The 17,781-nt window shown below is 37.4% G+C and overlaps 1 protein-coding gene across 1 annotated transcript; it reads right to left on the minus strand.

Moving 5' to 3' along the window:
* Positions 1-15,543: 15,543 nt before the first annotated feature.
* LOC122672398 (putative serine/threonine-protein kinase-like protein CCR3) lies at positions 15,544-16,473 on the minus strand. The gene is made up of 2 exons (XM_043869880.1): positions 16,359-16,473; positions 15,544-16,270 (listed from the first exon to the last, which is right to left on the minus strand). Exon 2 carries the CDS (start codon positions 16,210-16,212, stop codon positions 15,544-15,546), a length of 669 nt encoding a protein of 222 aa, XP_043725815.1. The 5' UTR covers positions 16,213-16,270; positions 16,359-16,473.
* Positions 16,474-17,781: the final 1,308 nt, after the last annotated feature.

The following is a 17,781-nucleotide window of genomic DNA, read 5'->3' on the forward strand; positions in this document are numbered from 1 at the left end:
TCATGTATCCTGCATAGTCGTGTATAAAACCTTTTATCTTATTAATAATAGGGAGGAGGTTTTTCATGTCACTAGAGTGAGAAAGTTTTCTCACACCATATCAATGCGCCGATCGGCTTCATCAATGGGGAGACAAAGGAGAGAGACAGTGTCAAGGGGAGTTGTGAGTGGATATGGGTTTTTTATTATGTGGGAATCTCTCTCTTTTAATATCAAGGGAAAAATAACCCTAAAAGGCAACGTGGCCCTATGCCCAAACACAAAGGAGTACAAAATGACCACCCCACCTCAATGAAAGGCAGAAATCCCATCCCTATTGATGCTTTTGCGCACGTCCCCGTTGGCCCCTGTGCTGCTTTTCAGGAAATCGTCTCCCTATTATCAATAACTAAATAGTAAGTTTGTCTACTAAAATTAGGAAAATTTTATAGATCACTCAAGTGGGTGATATATCAGAACTGCATTCTGAAGGTAAATGTTTTTATTTAAAAATAATGTTAGTAATTTCAAATATTGGATAGATAGGTCTAGGGCTTTCAAATTCAATCATTTAATTTTTTAGTAAACCTCAAATTCAATCATTTCACTCAGAGGTAATAGCATATCCCCCCCCCTAATTTATTTCAACGTTGATCAACTTACATATGTGAGTCAGCAAGAATAATAAATTGCACGTGTGGCTAGTAAAGTTGTTTATTATTAATATGGGAAGGGATCGATGCATGAGAAATTTCGTGCGTCGATGTTTCATAAAATAGGGGGTGTATTGTCATTTGGATGGGGTTTTTGTTCCCATCCAAGGTCTTGTGCGCGACCGAGCACAAAATCTTTTGTTTTATTAATAATAGGGAGGAGTTTTCAACGACACTGGAGTGAGAAAGTTTTCTCACGATACTGGAGTGAGCAGGTTTTCTCGTACCGCATCAATGAGTCAATCGACTTCATCAATAGGGAGACAAAGGAGATAAACAATGTCAAGGCAGGTGTCAGGGATGAGAGAGATTGTGAGAAGGTGTGGGTTTTTGAATATGCCAAAAACTTTATCTTTTAATAATATCAAGGGAAAAAAAAATCCTGAAAGGCAGCATGGCCTATGCCTAGACACAAAGGGGCACGAAATGACCACCCATCCAAAATTAAAGGCAGAAATCCCACCCCTAGTGATGCTTTCATGCACGCTCCCATTGGCCCCCATGCTGCCTTTCAAGGAATCTCCAATATAAATATCTAAATAGTAAGTTTGTTTGCTAAAATTAGAAAAATTATATAGATCGCTTAGGTGGATGATGTCTCGAAATTGCACTCTGAAGGTAAATGCTCCTATTTACAAGATGATGTTAGTGATTCCAATTATTTGATAGATAGGTTTAGGGTCTTTAAATTCAATAATTTCTTCTTCTTTTTTTTTTTTTTTTTTTGTTTTTTGAAAAATCTCAACTTAAATCATTTCACCCTCTCATGTAATGGGATATCTCTCCCCCCCCCCTCCCAAAAAAAATATATTTCAATGTTGATCAACTTACATATATGAGTCAGCTAGAATAATCAATTGCATACATGACTACTAAAGTTGTTTATTATTAATATGGGAAGGGATCGATGCACGGGAGATTTCGTGCATTAGTGATTTGTTAAATATGGAGTGTATTGTCTTGTTTATGGGGCTTTTGTTCCCATCCAAGGTCCTGTACGTGATCATGTATCCTGCACAGCAGTGCACAAAACCTCTTGTCTTATTAATAATAGGGAGGAGGTTTTCCTCGGCACTGGAGAGAGAAAGTTTTCTCACACCACATCAATGCATCGATCGACTTCATCAATAGAGAGATAGAGGAAATAAACAATGTTAAGGGAGGTGTTAGGGATGACAGAGATTGTGAGTGGGTGTGGTTTTTGATTATGTGGGAAACATTTTATTTTAATAATATCAAGGAAAAAAGAACCCTAAAAGGTAGTGTAGCCCTATGTTTAGACACAAAGGGGCGTAAAATGATCACCCCGTCTCCAATGAAAGGAAGAAATCCCACCTCTATTGATTCCACACATACTCCCATAGGCCCCCATGTGCTACTTTTTAAGTAATCGTCTCCCAAATATCAATAATTAAATAATAAGTTTGTTTGTTACAATTAGGAAGATTTCATGGATTGCTCAGGTGGGTTGATGTCTCAAAACTGCACTCTAAAGGTAAATGCTCATCTTACAAGATGATGTTGGCAATTCCAATACTGGATAGATACGTCAAGGGTCTTCAAATTCAATAATTTATTTACCAAAAAATAAAATTCAATCATTTTTTTTTTTTTTTTAGATAAACCTCAAATTCAATCATTTCACCCTCTAATGGCATCCAACCAAAAAGCCCGAGCTTCAAGATGGAGAGGCTCTTCCAAGGTCATAAGTCAAACTGCCGCACACTATTCGATCAATGTGAGACTAAACTCCCCTCCCATTCCTAGACATGGAGCACATTCACTGCATCAACTCTCCCTAGCTTTAGGCAATGGACCCTCACATGGCCAATGCACGGACAACCCGCTCTGATACCACTTAATGACATCCAATCCAAAAGCCCGAGCTTCTGGGTGGAATGACCCTTCCAAGGTCATAAGTCAAACTGTCACACACTACTCGACCGATGGAAAACTAAACTCCCCTTCTATTCTTGGCCATGGAGCACATTCATTGCATCACCCTCTCGTGTAATAGCTTATCCCCCACCTTCATTTATTTCAATGCCGATCAACTTATATATGTGAGTCATAATCAATTGCATGCATGGCTAGTAAAGTTGTTTACTAATAATATGTGAAGGGATCAATGTACGGAGCATCGATGATTCGTTAAATAGGGGGTGCATTGTCATTTTGATGGGGGTTTTTGTTCCCATTCAAGGTCTTATGTGCAATCGTGTATACTGCACGGTAGTGCACAAAACCTTTTGTCTAATTAATAGTAGAGATGAAGTTTTGTTGGAAAACATTAAATCGAGAATGAAATTGTAATCTGCTTCGAACGCATACTCGCTATCTTAAAGGAGATATTTGCCCCCCCACACAACAAATTCACCTTCAGGACTCAACAAAGCAATAAAGATAAAACACAGAATTTCTATGAAAGATATTGATTGCAAGAGAAAGAGATGTTTCGTTTGAAATTGCACTTCTATTTTATAAAAGTGAAGCACCTCTTCTGAATAGACATAGCTGTTCATTTTGTATTTGAACCATTAGATCTACTGTCATCCGATCTAACATTCCAGATTTAACCAGAGATGAAGTTGTTCACAACAGTCATACCATATCAAATGTGACCGTAGGATCTTCTAATTCGACGGATCTGATCACATCAAAAATCAACGTACCAGATCAGATCGCTTGAAGCGCGATGCAAGCGTGCTAAGTGCCAAGTGCATGCGTATGCCACTAATGCCTCTACAGTCCACTGCCCACGCCATGCGTGGGCGTGCGTGCTCGGACGGCTACGCCGTCCTTGCACATACACCATAGAATGTCTTCCTTTTTTCGGTTTAACTTAAGAGATAAATAAGGTAATATAATAAATATCATTTATAACTCTTGTAGTTTTTCGATGTGAGACTAAAGCACTTTACCCAAATAATATAATATTTATTTAATCTCTCATCTTATTATAATCTATCTGACAAGTATACCTCGACACTAGAGAGAGAAGGTTTTATCACGCCACATCAATGCGTCGATCGACTTCATTTATAGGAAGATAGAGGAGATAAACAGTGTTAAGGGAGGTGTCAGGGATGAGAGAGATTGTGAGTGGGTGTGGGTTTTTAATTATGTGAAAAACTTTTTATTTTAATAATATCAAGGAAAAACTAACCCTGAAAAGAAGTGTGGCCTTTGCCCAGACACAAAGGGGCGTAAAATGACCACCCCACCCCCCAATGAAAGGAAGAAATTCCACCTCTATTGATGCTTCCGTGCATACTCCCATTGGCCTCCTGTGCTGCCTTTCAGGTAATCGTCTCCATACTATCAATAACTAAATAGTAAGTTTGTCTGCTAAAATTAGGAAAATTTTATGGATCGCTTAGGTAGGTGATTCCTCTAAAGGTAAATGCTCCTATTTACAAGATGATGTTGGCAATTCCAACTATTGGATAGATTGGTCAAAGTCTTCAAATTCAATAATTATTCTTTTTTCCGTAAACCTCAAATTCAATCATTTCACCTTCATTGTCTCATGTAATAGCATATCCCCCCCTCCTCTCCAATTTATTTCAATGCATCTCATCATAGTCCCGTGCACCTTTTTCGTGGTCTTGGATTGTTTAGTAGTTTGTTTTATCACCTAGCCAAATTTTTTTTTAATTGTATTGAGACTTGACATATGGGAAGGAGACTTGTGATATGCATATTTAGAAATTTTTGATCTAGCAAAGCAATCAAATTGTAAATATTTGATGTTCAATGTGATTTCATTGATCAACTAAGAAGTGGGTATTCCATAACAAGACCCTAAAAATTTAAAAGGAAACAAATGTTGAGAAAATTAACTAAATATTCAATAATATAGTTCCAATGATTGAAATTCAAAATATCAAAAAAAATGTATGCAAATGAAAGTCCATTTTCTGTACACTGAAGACCTCTCGAATTGCATAGTAAGCTCTATATTTTTTTATTGATTGCTAATTACATCCGAATTATATGATAGTTTGCATCCCCATTAAAATTATACTGAATGTAAATAACACATGATTTGTGTCATGTGTGTGGCACATGATTTAGAAAGTGCTATCCATATGGATAGGTATGATCAACTTTGGATTAGCCATTTATCAAATTTGGTGGTATGACTCCATCATATGACCTATTTGTATTGGATTATTCATTGGGTAATTTTAATGTTTTTGAATTTTTAGTTAATCTTTGAACATCTTTTCCCCCATGTATAAAATTTGGATTGGGCTAAAATTTTATATGTCGACAAAGAATGATGGGAATTACCTGTACCAAATTTAGCTTTAAATTGTGTTGCTAGTCAAACAATATATGGTTGTTTTGTTGCCACTCACTCATATAAAGTTAACATACATACATTCTATCATATCAAATATTTAAGTCAATTCCTAAAAAATTGTTCTTTAAATAAGCGTGCGAACAATTTATTTTGCCAAGTGGATAAATTATTGATCATTGTAATTATCAGACAGGAAAATCTTTAGATAAATCATATGTCAAATTTGTTAGTTCATCTCAACTCTATGACCTCTTATAAATAGTTTTTTTTTTTTTTTTTTTTTTCTTATTTTTCAATTGTCCTTGTTCTTAAACTATATTTAGCATTTCAAATAATTTTAAAAGTGCGGTAGTAATGCTTCTCTCATTGCCAAGATTCTATTGGCATCAACCTTGCATTATAATTTTCTTTTCTATTCATTTACAAAAAATGATATTTTAACAACTAAGGTTGTTGTCTGGTTCCTATATCTTTGCAACTTCAGACTAATAGACAATGTTCAATATCTGTGGCTTCTAAGCGAAAAATTGACTATGTGGCCTTTAGTATGGAAAGCTAGCATGCATCCCAAATTTTGCATTGGCATCAACCTTGCATCCCTGAGTATGTCTTTATCTGAATACCATGAGTTGCTTATAGTTGGATGCTATACCATTATATGTGATGAAAGTTATGATAATAAAAAATGAAGTAGGATGGGCATTGATTATGACTTATAATAAGAAATTTGTTGACATTTGCATGGATTTTGGTTATACAAGGAACACACAAGAAGCCGAGGCAAGAACCATGCTCAAAGGACTGCAAAAAACAAGAGAATTGAGAGCCACAACCGTAGACATCTGGATTGATCAGCAAAGCATGGTTGAATAGTTGGAGTAGAATATGAGCAACTGGTCATGGAAAATTTTTACTATACTTTTGGCTATTAAATCTATAATTAAAATGTTTACTAAGGTGTGTGTTTTAAAACAGAGTAAGGACCGTATTTCCATTGTGTAAAACGGAAACAATAAGGGTTAGAGTTTTTACCTCGTTGATGTTTCCCATGCAGCGGAAAGGATCCGGTTGCCCCACACGTCGATCCACATGAATTCCAACGTTGCAAGCTTTAGAACGATCAATATACACGTTAGGTTTCTCCAATGGAGATTCCACCCTTCAAGTCCAAAGGAACATGATGGAATCCCTAGCGATGCACAAACCCATCAAAGGGAGAGAGAGAGAGAGAGAACTTTTTCTTTTTTTTTCGGGGAGGAGAGACTGCTGGTCACGTATGTGTTGCTGCCTCTCTTTCTCCATCTTTATATAGAAAGGGAGGGACCACCTATTGGCCCCCCAAACCCTAATGGCCATGGGTCTCACATCAGCCCCAAGTGGGCGCTTATGAGGCCTAGGCTCAGGATTTCTAACACATTGCTCACACTTTAGCTCTGCGGACAAGAACATAAAAATTTATTTGTTTTTATCATCCGATAATGTGAAATCGACCTGAAATGTATTCCAAGAATGCATATCAAACACAACATTAATCTCTATGTTTCAGACAATGTGTTTTCCTTGATGACATGAACAATAAATTTGGGTCCCCTAGACATTCACATACTCTGAATAAAATCTGTTAGCGTGGGAAGGGTGTAAAATATTAGATTCCATCCCCAAGAGAAAAACAAAATCTCCCATATAGAACCTAAAGATGGGGAAATATTATATTACCTTCTGGCTTTATACAAATTTTCTTTAACATATTAATACATGTACTTTTTCTACTCAGTCACATGAAATTATGCAATTTTTCAACAACAATGTCTCTTATGTGTTGAGAATCCTCTTTGTGCTTATTCTTGCTTATTCTAGTGGTACAAGTATAATGGAAGGTAAGTTGCCTAAAAGGCACTACAAGAAAAAGGTGCAATGGCAGTACATGGGCTAAGTCCTATGACGGCGTTTCAACAAACGCTGCTAAATAGACCTATTCAACCGCGCTTTTTATCAAATGCCGTCACAAAATTATAATTCAACAGCGTTGTCCTATAAATATCGTTAGAAAATGGTGTAATATGTAGCGTTTTACACTAAACACCACTGTAGACCCCCTTTTTTGGTAGTGAGGCTAGTTGTGCAACAATGGTTTGTTTCACTTCATATAGCATCCAATAATATTGACTTACATATGTAATTGAGACTTCATTTGCTATAAAATGCAATATAAGTTATAGATTGATGTGTTTATTATCTATGTTTTTCGAAAGAAAAAATAAATAAAAAGGACATATCTAGTGCTCGAGGCTCTCGCCATTGCGGGGTCTGGGGAGGGTTATAATGTACGTAGCAGCCTAACCCTTGCAGAGAGGCTGTCATAATATAGTTTGTCTCCCTATGGTTGATAGATACGTTTGTCACAATATAGTTGGTTTTGTTTGTCTCTTTGCAATCATCTTTACATACAAAAAATAGAAAGAAAAAAAAAAAGAAAAAAAAAGTGGAGTGTTACTACTAATGATGTGTTTGATTACTTAAGATTATAATCACTATTGTGTGCAAGGAGAGGATTAAGGAGACTAACAATATAGGTTTGGGAGCATGGTTTCAAACATTGGTATTGGATTGATTGTATGAGTTGATCCGTATCGGCCATGGCCTCGGCTGATACCGATAGCTGCCTTATTCTATATTGGCTGAGCGGCTTTAGTAACGACACATTTATCCAAAAAAAATAATAATTAATTATTTTATCAAACTTGAGGGCATTACCATCCAATGCGACCTGATACAACCGATATATATCAATATTGGTATTGGCCGAGATCGATACAGACACCAATAGCAATGTTTGAAACCATGTTTGGGAGAAAACTTTATTTCTTTCATAATATTTGTAATGCCTCACCCTCTCTTACTAATTTATCATGTTGGGGTCTAGTTTGACTCTCCCAAGTATACTACTAAAGCAATATTAAAGTCCCAAAAATTGGTTAATCTTTTGGGATTGGCTTGTAGTTTATGTGTTCTAGTATCTTTGGCCTCTATTTAATTGCTGTGATTTGAGATAGGACACCAGAATAATCTATCAAAAAAATAAGCATTATTAAAGCAAAAAATGTGATCCATAAAGAAACGTCATATGCAGTAGATAAGGCTTTTCTTTCGATTTGGTGCAGAAGATATATAATTTGACTCTGATGAATATGGACTTAGGTAATCAAATTAGATAATAGATATTTGATTGGGGTTTAATTGAAAGTCTTTTCATGTATGTCACATTTTCTACCCAATAGACTGATCATTTGGTCATTGTAACCATTGAATAGAATGGTATTTCTTTTGTTGAGCCTTCTCTTTTCTTATATGGATGACCACGCAAAGGATTTCACTATCCTAACCACTTAAGCCTCCCATATTAACTAATATTCCTTCTTGGCCATAACATTGAAGAATTAAATGAACACTTTCACCTAGCTGTCATTTCTCATATTAAAAAACACCTAATAAATAATTTATTTTTTAATGATTTGATTGAGTTCAATAAATATTTGATCACTTCTAAAATATTCCCTGTTGTAGATAGATGACAAAAATATAGTTAAAGAAGAATTTCTAAATGATCCAACATTTTCCCGTTCAATAAGGATTATGATTTTCTCTACTTTGTCGCAAGTGAAAGGCTTCTCCTCCAGTGACTATTTTCATGACATGTAGGTCAAGAATAAAAATGGGCATGAGAGAGTAAAGCATTAATTTTTAATTATTTGGATTTTTTATTTAAAACATCACAAATATCAAACAGGGTGATGTAGACAACATATCTACAAAAAGAGTCGTTTCTCTTTTTGTATCAAAAAACTTATTTCAATCTAAAGAGGCAGTCCTATGATATAAATGTTCATCTATAAAACTTTAGGGTTGGCACACTGGCGTTGTGCCTAGCCCTAAGTCTGTCTCTTCCTACCCCCTATCGTAATGACTTCCTTGCCCTCCCCATCTCACTCTCTCCATTGGGCACAACAGCTAACTCCAGGAAAGCTAGCGGCGTGCCCAACCCGTTTTTTAACTTCTAGAGAGTTCATAATCCAAGCTGCCAATCTTTTTCCTTAAAGGCCTAACTGCCTAACTTTATATAGGTATATATTGTTTCTTCCCCTTGGGCTAATGTCTCACTTTTGTTTTGTTTAAATGTCATTGTCTAACAAAGGATCATTTTTATTCAAAACATGCCAAGAAAAATTTTCATTCTTCTCAATGATTTTTCATAATATTTGTTGTATTGATGAAAGATTGAACTTAACTTCTCAAAGCATCAGAACACATAAAACCAAAGCAAAGCGGACAACTTTGGAGGTTCTATTTAACAAATGCAATTAACACCAAGAACAACAACAACAACAAAACATCTGATCAACCCAAAAGGAAAAGGCAAAAATGGAAGAAACTAGCAGCCCACCTTTTCTTTTGTTTCCCTTTCTCTCTCCTACCATTGTTTATGAATCAAGTATAATTATAATGGTTGTCTATAATAATTCATGATTGTGTACAATCACTTTTGTAAAGGCAAGACCAGCTAAGCCTGTAGCATGTTGTGAATTATTGAATCCAAGTATAAATCCTTTATCAACAAGGATAAGATTGGTTAGGTCTTAATGAGCTTTTGTTTTAATTTGTGTAGGGCTGATAAGTTTCAATGGACCAGATCTTTATCAGGATTCAATCCCGGCCTAGCCGTTCGATGATCAAGAATTCAATGCTTGACTCAATTAATGTTTTGCCCGTTTTATATTCTGAAAAGCGAAAATTTTCTCACGCCCAATGCAATATTACTATTTCCGTCTCATATGGGATTCTTTATTGTTTTTCTCTCCTACTCTGACCATGTGAGCTCCATGTGGATGATTCTGCCCCTAAATGGTCCTCTGACATTTTTTTATTATTTCTCTCTCTTGCCCTGATGATATGGCCCCATATAGATGATACTCTCTTCGTGCCACCATTTGTGTGGCGAGGAAGATTACCAACCCAGGCCACTGAAAGCATAGGAACCCTTTTCCCTTAAAAAAATTAATAAAAAAAAAATCTTTGAACTTTTGAGACCTTTTAATTCTCCAATAAATTTTCTAATATACATTTTCAAACCCGTCAATACATTGGGACAGAAAGGTCTTCCATATAAGTTTCATACTCTCCAGTCATTGTGTCATTTCACATCGATGCCTCTTTGAAACTTGTTCTCCTATTTCTTGGTGATAGAGAATTCTCTGAGCAAACGGCATAGGGGAGCACACTAATGAGATATGATAAAATGATATTGTAAGAGGACAGGAATATCATTTCATATAGAAATGTGGTGATAGACACAAAGTTGCTAGCATACCCTGCCCCAGTGGCTCAGTGAACCTTTTCTTTTTCTTCATTTAGATTTTCTATTATTTCAATTTTATCCCAACCACATGAAGTGAAAATTTATTTTACCTGTTTGTTCGGGTTTTATTTAATTTATTTTTTACATCAACCACATCTCTCTCTCTCTCTCTCTCTCTCTCTCTCTCTAAAACAGCGATGTGTAAAATTAACCTCTCCAATTCCTTTCAGTGTGGCAATGCAGCAGTGCTAGGTGGAGATGTCTACATCTGGCAGCTGCTGCATCCAACGGTCCATATCAATGAGATCACACCGTTGGATGCGGCAGCTGCCAGGTGTCAACATCTCCAATTAGCACTGCCGCACTGCCACACTTTAAGGAATTGGAGAGGCTAATAATCCGTAAATAGATACTTTATTCACTTTCAATTATCAAGATGGTAATAGTGAAACTAAAAACACCATTTATGGACAACTCTTTGGTCCCAAATTTTAAGAGATTTGGAAACACTACATACAAAATTGATTGGGAAACTAAAAGATCTCAAAAGTGTGAAAAACTTTGATTACTATTACATTTTCCTTGAATTAATTTTAAAATTTTAACTAATTGGATATAGGTATACTCTTGTATCTAATTCAATTAACATATATATTTTACAATCTATAACATATACACAGTCGTAAGTAGGAAGTAATCATGTCGATTTCTTTATTGCCAAAAGTTTCTCCAAACAAGCAAGTGTAGAGAGTATACCTTGATGAGCTATTGATTTTCCCTATCTATAGGTTTGATATGGTCAATCCAGCTTTGACATAAATATGACTTCAATCAGATTGCCCACATGTCAAATTTTATGGCCTATCTCAAATAAATGATCCACCAACTAGGAAAAGAAAAAAATATCAACTTATATTTTCATTTTGATCAGTGAAGAACTGAAATGGCAATGTTAATCATTGGATAGATAACATATCAATTGGCCTTGTCATCTATCAAATTTTGAATCCAAATTCATCTTTGAATATTTTTTCTAAATGTTCAGATCTTGACCAAAGTTTATTGATTGTTTCACCTAATGCAATGTTTTTAAATGATGGGCAATGCCATTTCAGTGAGGAATGATGGGAATAATGTCTTTTGTTATAGAATCATTCTACTAGGTGCTGCTTGTCTGAGAAAATAAGTCCTATTTTTATTATACAAGTTGTAGGTCTGGATATACATGTTTAAGTTGCACAATTGATGAAGTTTTAATTGTACGTTTTGGATATATGTATGTAGGTATAAGAAGGTATTCAACCAAATAAACAATGTGACACATGACTCATGAGTTCCATATATTTATTAGGGAAAGCGAAAACTACTTGGGCGCGTGCGGTGTGTTGCCCCTTTGTCCAGACAAAAGTTCGAGCAAAATGACTGTTGTACCCCCAGAAATTTCCTCCTTCTCATGGGGGTGCGACAATCATTTCATGCGCCCGTGTCTGGGTGCAGGGACAACACACCGCACGCACCCAGGTAGCCTTCTTTCTCCCTATTTATTAATAAAAACAGGGGAGAAAGAACACTACCTTGGCGATTGCGGTGTGCTGCCCCTACGCCCAGACACAGGTGTAGGCGAAAAGACCGCCGCATCCCCAATGGACAGGCGGAATTTTCAGGGGATGCAGCGGTTATTGCACACACGCCCCTATGTCTAGGCGCATGGGCAGCATACCACACGGACCCAGGTAGCATTCTCTTTCGCAAGAAACAAATATGTAAGAGAACCCCAACACTTTTAAAGGGATACAGACTACAGACGAATAATTATCACCTCCAATTCGCTGTGCTCCCTCCAATTTTCTCCAATTCCTCACATAAGAGTGGAAATGACCACCCTACCCCCACCTTGGGCAGTGTGTTCGGGCGGGGGGTACATACCCTATTGTTAATTGGGTAGTCATATTATGACTAAGGCCCTGGTAATTGGGCTTTAGTTTCCTACATTGCCCACAATGAGAAGCCTTCTTATAAGGCCCATTTGTCATGTGAAAGAGCAGGTTGGACCCAAATTATATGGGCTGATAGATATTGTATCCTCCCTTTTAACTCTAGATGCTGGCTTTTGGAAACCCAGAAGCAAAATTCTGACAAGCTTATCCAAAATGTCCATTAAAGTATTTACCCTAAGCCTTAAGAGTTCAAGTATTGTAGATGCCTGTGTCATAGAGATCCATAATCTAAGAAAGATACATTGAAGATATATATGTTCATAAACCACTCTTTTTACTGACTCAACCTTGAGGGTTCTATGGATTGGACCGATTGGTTAATCCTCATTTGCATTGATCCAAATTTTTTGGTGTTAGAATAATCATCTATGATTTAAGTATAAACACCAAACCATTGACTTGTCAAGTTTTGAACCTCATTAAGAAAAAAAAAGAAAGTTTTTCTCACGAGGTACTATTTCCTTCTCACATGGGTTTCTTTCTCCTACTCTGACCATTTGGGCCTATATGGGTGATACCATTTTTTGCACTATCATTATTGGTGTGTGCAGATTCATTACCACACTGGGGTCGTGGGGAACCTTCTCCCTTAAAAATATATGTATTTGAAATTCTTGTATGCCACACTATCGTCGTGGGGAACCCGTCTCCCTTAAAATATATGTATTTGAAATTCTTGTATGTACATTATAAGGCAAGAAAAGGGTGCATTGTACATGAATCTTTATTTATTTATATATATTTTTATTGGGAAGCAGTTTTCTGTCTAGGAGTGTGTCCTACGCCAGCGCTCCCATGTGTCTATCTCTCTCCTCCTTAAAACAAAGGGGCAGAACTGTCTTTTCATATGGGGAGGAGAGAGATAGACTCATGGGAGTGCTGGCGTAGGCCACACTCCCGGACAGAGTTCTTTTTCCCATTTTTGTTTTACCTATCTAACTATTAAGAAAACAACGCCTAGAATGGCAATTTGTAGAAGAAAAACGAAAATAGAGAGAGCACACACAACGCACAACACAGAGATTTACGTGGTTCACCACCAAGATGGAAGCTACGTCCACGGCCGAGCAGTAGTACAGGTTTCACTATTTTTTCTGAAAAATGTTACAAACCCTCATAACTCTATCTCAAAGAGATAAGAACAATATATAGGAAAACCCTAACCCCAGAAAGTACACAAATGCCCCTAGCCCAAAAATGCCAAAAAACCTGAGCCGGACCAAAACGTAACACATGGCTCGAAAGTACTCATTTCGAAGATCTCGACGAGCCCAACAGAGTTCCATGCCTCCCCACCATTTTTTGGCATTCCGAGGACATTTCGAGACCGAAACGGCCCTTCGAAGGTCCCAACCACACTTTCTGGACCAAATCAGGCTTCACCAACAACATCTAACATGCTCCATTGACTTTAACTACAACTATTAGAGAATGGTTGAGTAAGTGGGGGAGGACCTGAGGAAGTGGGGTGGGTAGAGTGGCTGAGTAAGATGGGGGAGGAAGTGGGGTGAGAAGGGGGAAGGAAAGGAGTGCCTTAAGGCACAAGATGAAGATAGAAGAGTCGAACTCGGGATCTTCTAGGAGTCTACACTCTACTGGAAATGCACTGATAGGCTAAGCAAGCAATTGTCATCGCATACCGTTAGTTTTCTTTGCTGCTTCACCCTGAACGTAGAGTTGTAGACCACCCTTTGCTTTTCGGCCGTAATCCTGGGAATGGCATTCACTTGCAGTATTTCTGCCATGTGGCATTCCAAGCATGGGAATTCAAATCATTAAAAAGAACTAGGGTGGGAATTTTAAAAAAAAGAACAAAATGGGAAAAGGGTACCATGTATGATTCATGTGTTAGTTTTTCGAATCCAAATCCTCTACTGTTGAGTTGCCCGGTAGGACCGTGTTGCCCAGACACGGTGAGGTGTGTAATGATCGCCTTACCCCCACTCGGGCAGAGAGGTAAGGCGGTTATTGTACGCCTCACTGTGTTTTGGCAGTACAGTTTTGCCGGGCAGCTCGGCAGTAGAGGATCCAAATTGTAGTTTTTGGATTCGATTTTCCTTCAACTACAAATAGGATTGTCAAAACCTAGCCCAAATCGGTCAAACCAGCTGAAAACACGGATCGATCCTTATTAGAACAGTTTTGGACTGGGGTATGATGGAATCGATTGAAACAGGATCAATCTGAACCAAACAATATCCAGAATGAAAAACCGAACCGAATAAAACCAATAAAAACTCTAGTATAAATAATCTTATTTAATTATACTCATACTCATTGATAGCTTTTTTCTACTCTACTCTTTGAAAGATAAAAGACGATTATTTCTCCCTTTATATCATACCTCACGAAAATGGTAGGCCAACAGTTGTAAAAGATCCTGTTGAATTATCAAATATATATAAACTTATCTTCTTAAGGTTTGAGAAAATAAGACTACATGCATGTTAATTTCTAAAGTTGTTAAATACGAGTCTAAAACTATGAAACGATCTGGAGCCTCATCCACCAAATGGATTTCATCAACCTTGACTGTGAGGATTCAGGAGAGGAAATGGGAGAGGAGGGATCCATGAAACCGTGCGAAGTACGTCCACGATGTCACAGATTGAACAGCCCAAGACACCAAGTACAGTGAATCATTTGCTCAAGATCAATTAATTCATGGCTCACCCAAGGTATTGTTGGAAAAAATCAAATCGAGAAGGAAATTGTAATTTGCTTTGAACGCGTACTCGCTATCTTAAAGGAGATATTTGTCCTCACATGACAAATTTCACCTTCAGGCCTCAATAAAGCAATAAAGACGAAACACAGAATTTCTTTGAGAGACACTGATTGCAAGAGAGAGAGAGATCGTTTGAACACTGCACTTCTATTTTATAGAAGTGAAGCACCTCTTCTGAATAGACATATCTGTTCATTTTGTATTTGAATCATTAGATCGATTGCCATCCGATCTAACGATCCAATTAAACCCGAGATGAAGTTGTTCATAACAGCCATACCATATCAAACGTGACCGTAAGATCTTCTAATCCGACGGATCTGATCACATCAAAAAAATCAACATACCAAATCAGATCGCTTGAAACACGAGTAATTGACTAATGAGAATTAAGCATGAACAGCTTTTACTTCATTATTTCATACATTTAATCAATAAAAATCATGCATACTGAAATAAATACCTCAGAAGCAAATATAAATCTTAGGACAGCATCTCATGCACATAGTAAGCCCACTCATACAAATATTTCCGGAATTGGCATATGGTTTGCAGGGACAGTTATCAAGAACACAAGGACTTGGAGCAATCCTAGGAAAATTAGGAACATAAACCTTCTCATTATTCCACACAGCTCCCCAACAAATCAAATTGAAACCATTACTTACTACTCCACAAGTATACCCTGTACCAGCCACAATTGTCTCAAATGAAATACCCTTTGTCACATTACTTGAAAATTCTCCTTTTCCTCCCCAACACACAACTTCTTTATCCCATAATCTAATCCCACAACTATGGATTATACCCAATGCCAACACAGAAAACTCGAATGGTTTCGAAAATCTGTCTGGATTCCCCAATTGCCCTGTATCGTTTCTTCCTCTGCAAATGAGATACCCATCCATGTTATATCCACAAACATGAGAGTTCCCTGCAACTAAACTGTACATTGAGAAATCCTTAAATTGGTATTCAAGATCTGTAGCAGATGGGTTATCACTCCCCCAGCATCGAACCCTACTATTGCTGCTCAGAATCCCACAAGAAAATCCTTCCCCAGATGTAATAGACAAAAAGTTTTCATCTTGTGATGGTGAGGGGAAGCTATTTCCAGCCAATCCCCAGCACATTGCGACTCCGGTGTTGTTCGTTAAAGCGCAAACATGGTCTACCCCAACTGTTACATCCCTCAAGCTAACGCTATCGTTACTGTAGATTATTATGCGTGAGAAATTGGGATTAGAAGGAGAAGAGTAACAGAGCAAAGCGCGTCTACCTGAAATTAAGCCACAGAAGAATTCATTACCACCTGAGATCACTTCGAAGGTGATGATTTGAATCAACGAAATTGTTTTATTGTCTCTTTGATGATAGCAGACGATACTCTGCAAGGTACTCTGGAAGCCGGACCCGATGCGGATGCCACAAACAGTGTCGGTATCGGTGCCGGAGGCAGAGATGATGGCTACGGTGGCGGCTGAACCGAGGGCATGGGTTTGGGATGGGAAGAGGAAGACGATGAAGGTGAAGGTAATGGCGACACATGGTGGATTGATCGTCATCTGCTTCACTGGGTTTTGGTTTTGGTTTTGGTTTTGGTGTGCTTTAAGAGATTTGTAGAAACAGAGTTTAAAAGTAGTGGGGATTTGCCGATTTAGTGAGTAAGAAGAATGAGTTGTAAATTAGAAAAGGAATTTGAAATGGTGGAGCCCCAACGGCTAAGCCGCTCAGTTTCGTATACTCATAAGCTCCCTCGGATCCAAGTGTCGTGTAACTGAGAACGGTTGAGATTCTTGAGACTTAAGAGAGAACTATGACTCGTATCGGCGATATATATTAGTTTTGCTAGTCACCAATCTCGATACTATGCCAATATTGTATCAATAAAACGGTACGAAAAAGGGGTAAATAGTCAAAAAAAATCTGCTATTTAAGAAAAATCAGAGGCAAATTTGTCTGATACAACCGATACCGTATCAATGTTTTGCAAGTGATCAATACCATGTACTAAAACCATGACTCCACCCATAGTTTTAGTTCACGGTATTGGATCGATCTAGTATTGGTCACAATCGATATCAATAAGTATTGAACAGTATCTAGCCACATCGGGTGTAAAATATTAAAAGAAAAACCACCACCGTTTTTGCTGATTACTAAGAATACAAGATGTCTAAACCCTATGACAGGCTTGAGTGGATGTTTATTGAGAGAATGCTTCTAAAAATGGGGTTCAATTCTCAATGAGTCCAACTAGTCATGGCTTGCATTACTCTCCTACTAGATTCTTATTAATGGTGCACCAAGGGGTACTATGATTCCATCCAGGGGTATCCGACGAGGTGATCTTTTTGTCATCGGTACTTTTTATTTTATGCTCGCATGCCTCAAGTTGTTTGTTAATGAAGGTTGAGACTGATGGCGATTTTTTGTGATACTAGGGTGTGTATTCATGCCCCACCGATTACATCCGTACTTTTTGTCGATGACAGTCTTTTCTTTTCTGAAGTTAGACTACATGAAATTTGTACTTTAAGGGATTGGTTTAAGGTTTATTGTATGGCTGCAGGGCAATCTATAAATCTTAAGAAGTCTTGTATCTCCCTTAATACACATCTTAAGATGAAAAGATGGTTCTCCAAGATAATAAAAGTACCTTATGATTCAAGGTCAAAAAAATATTTGGGTTTGCCGATTGA

This window comes from Telopea speciosissima, chromosome 8 (genome assembly GCF_018873765.1).
Source record: "Telopea speciosissima isolate NSW1024214 ecotype Mountain lineage chromosome 8, Tspe_v1, whole genome shotgun sequence".
Taxonomy (NCBI): Eukaryota; Viridiplantae; Streptophyta; class Magnoliopsida; order Proteales; family Proteaceae; genus Telopea; species Telopea speciosissima.

Bases quoted from the DNA above. Each gene is read 5' to 3' on its own strand.
- LOC122672398 (XM_043869880.1), bottom strand. From the start codon at position 16,212: ATGTGCTGGGGATTGGCTGGAAATAGCTTCCCCTCACCATCACAAGAT.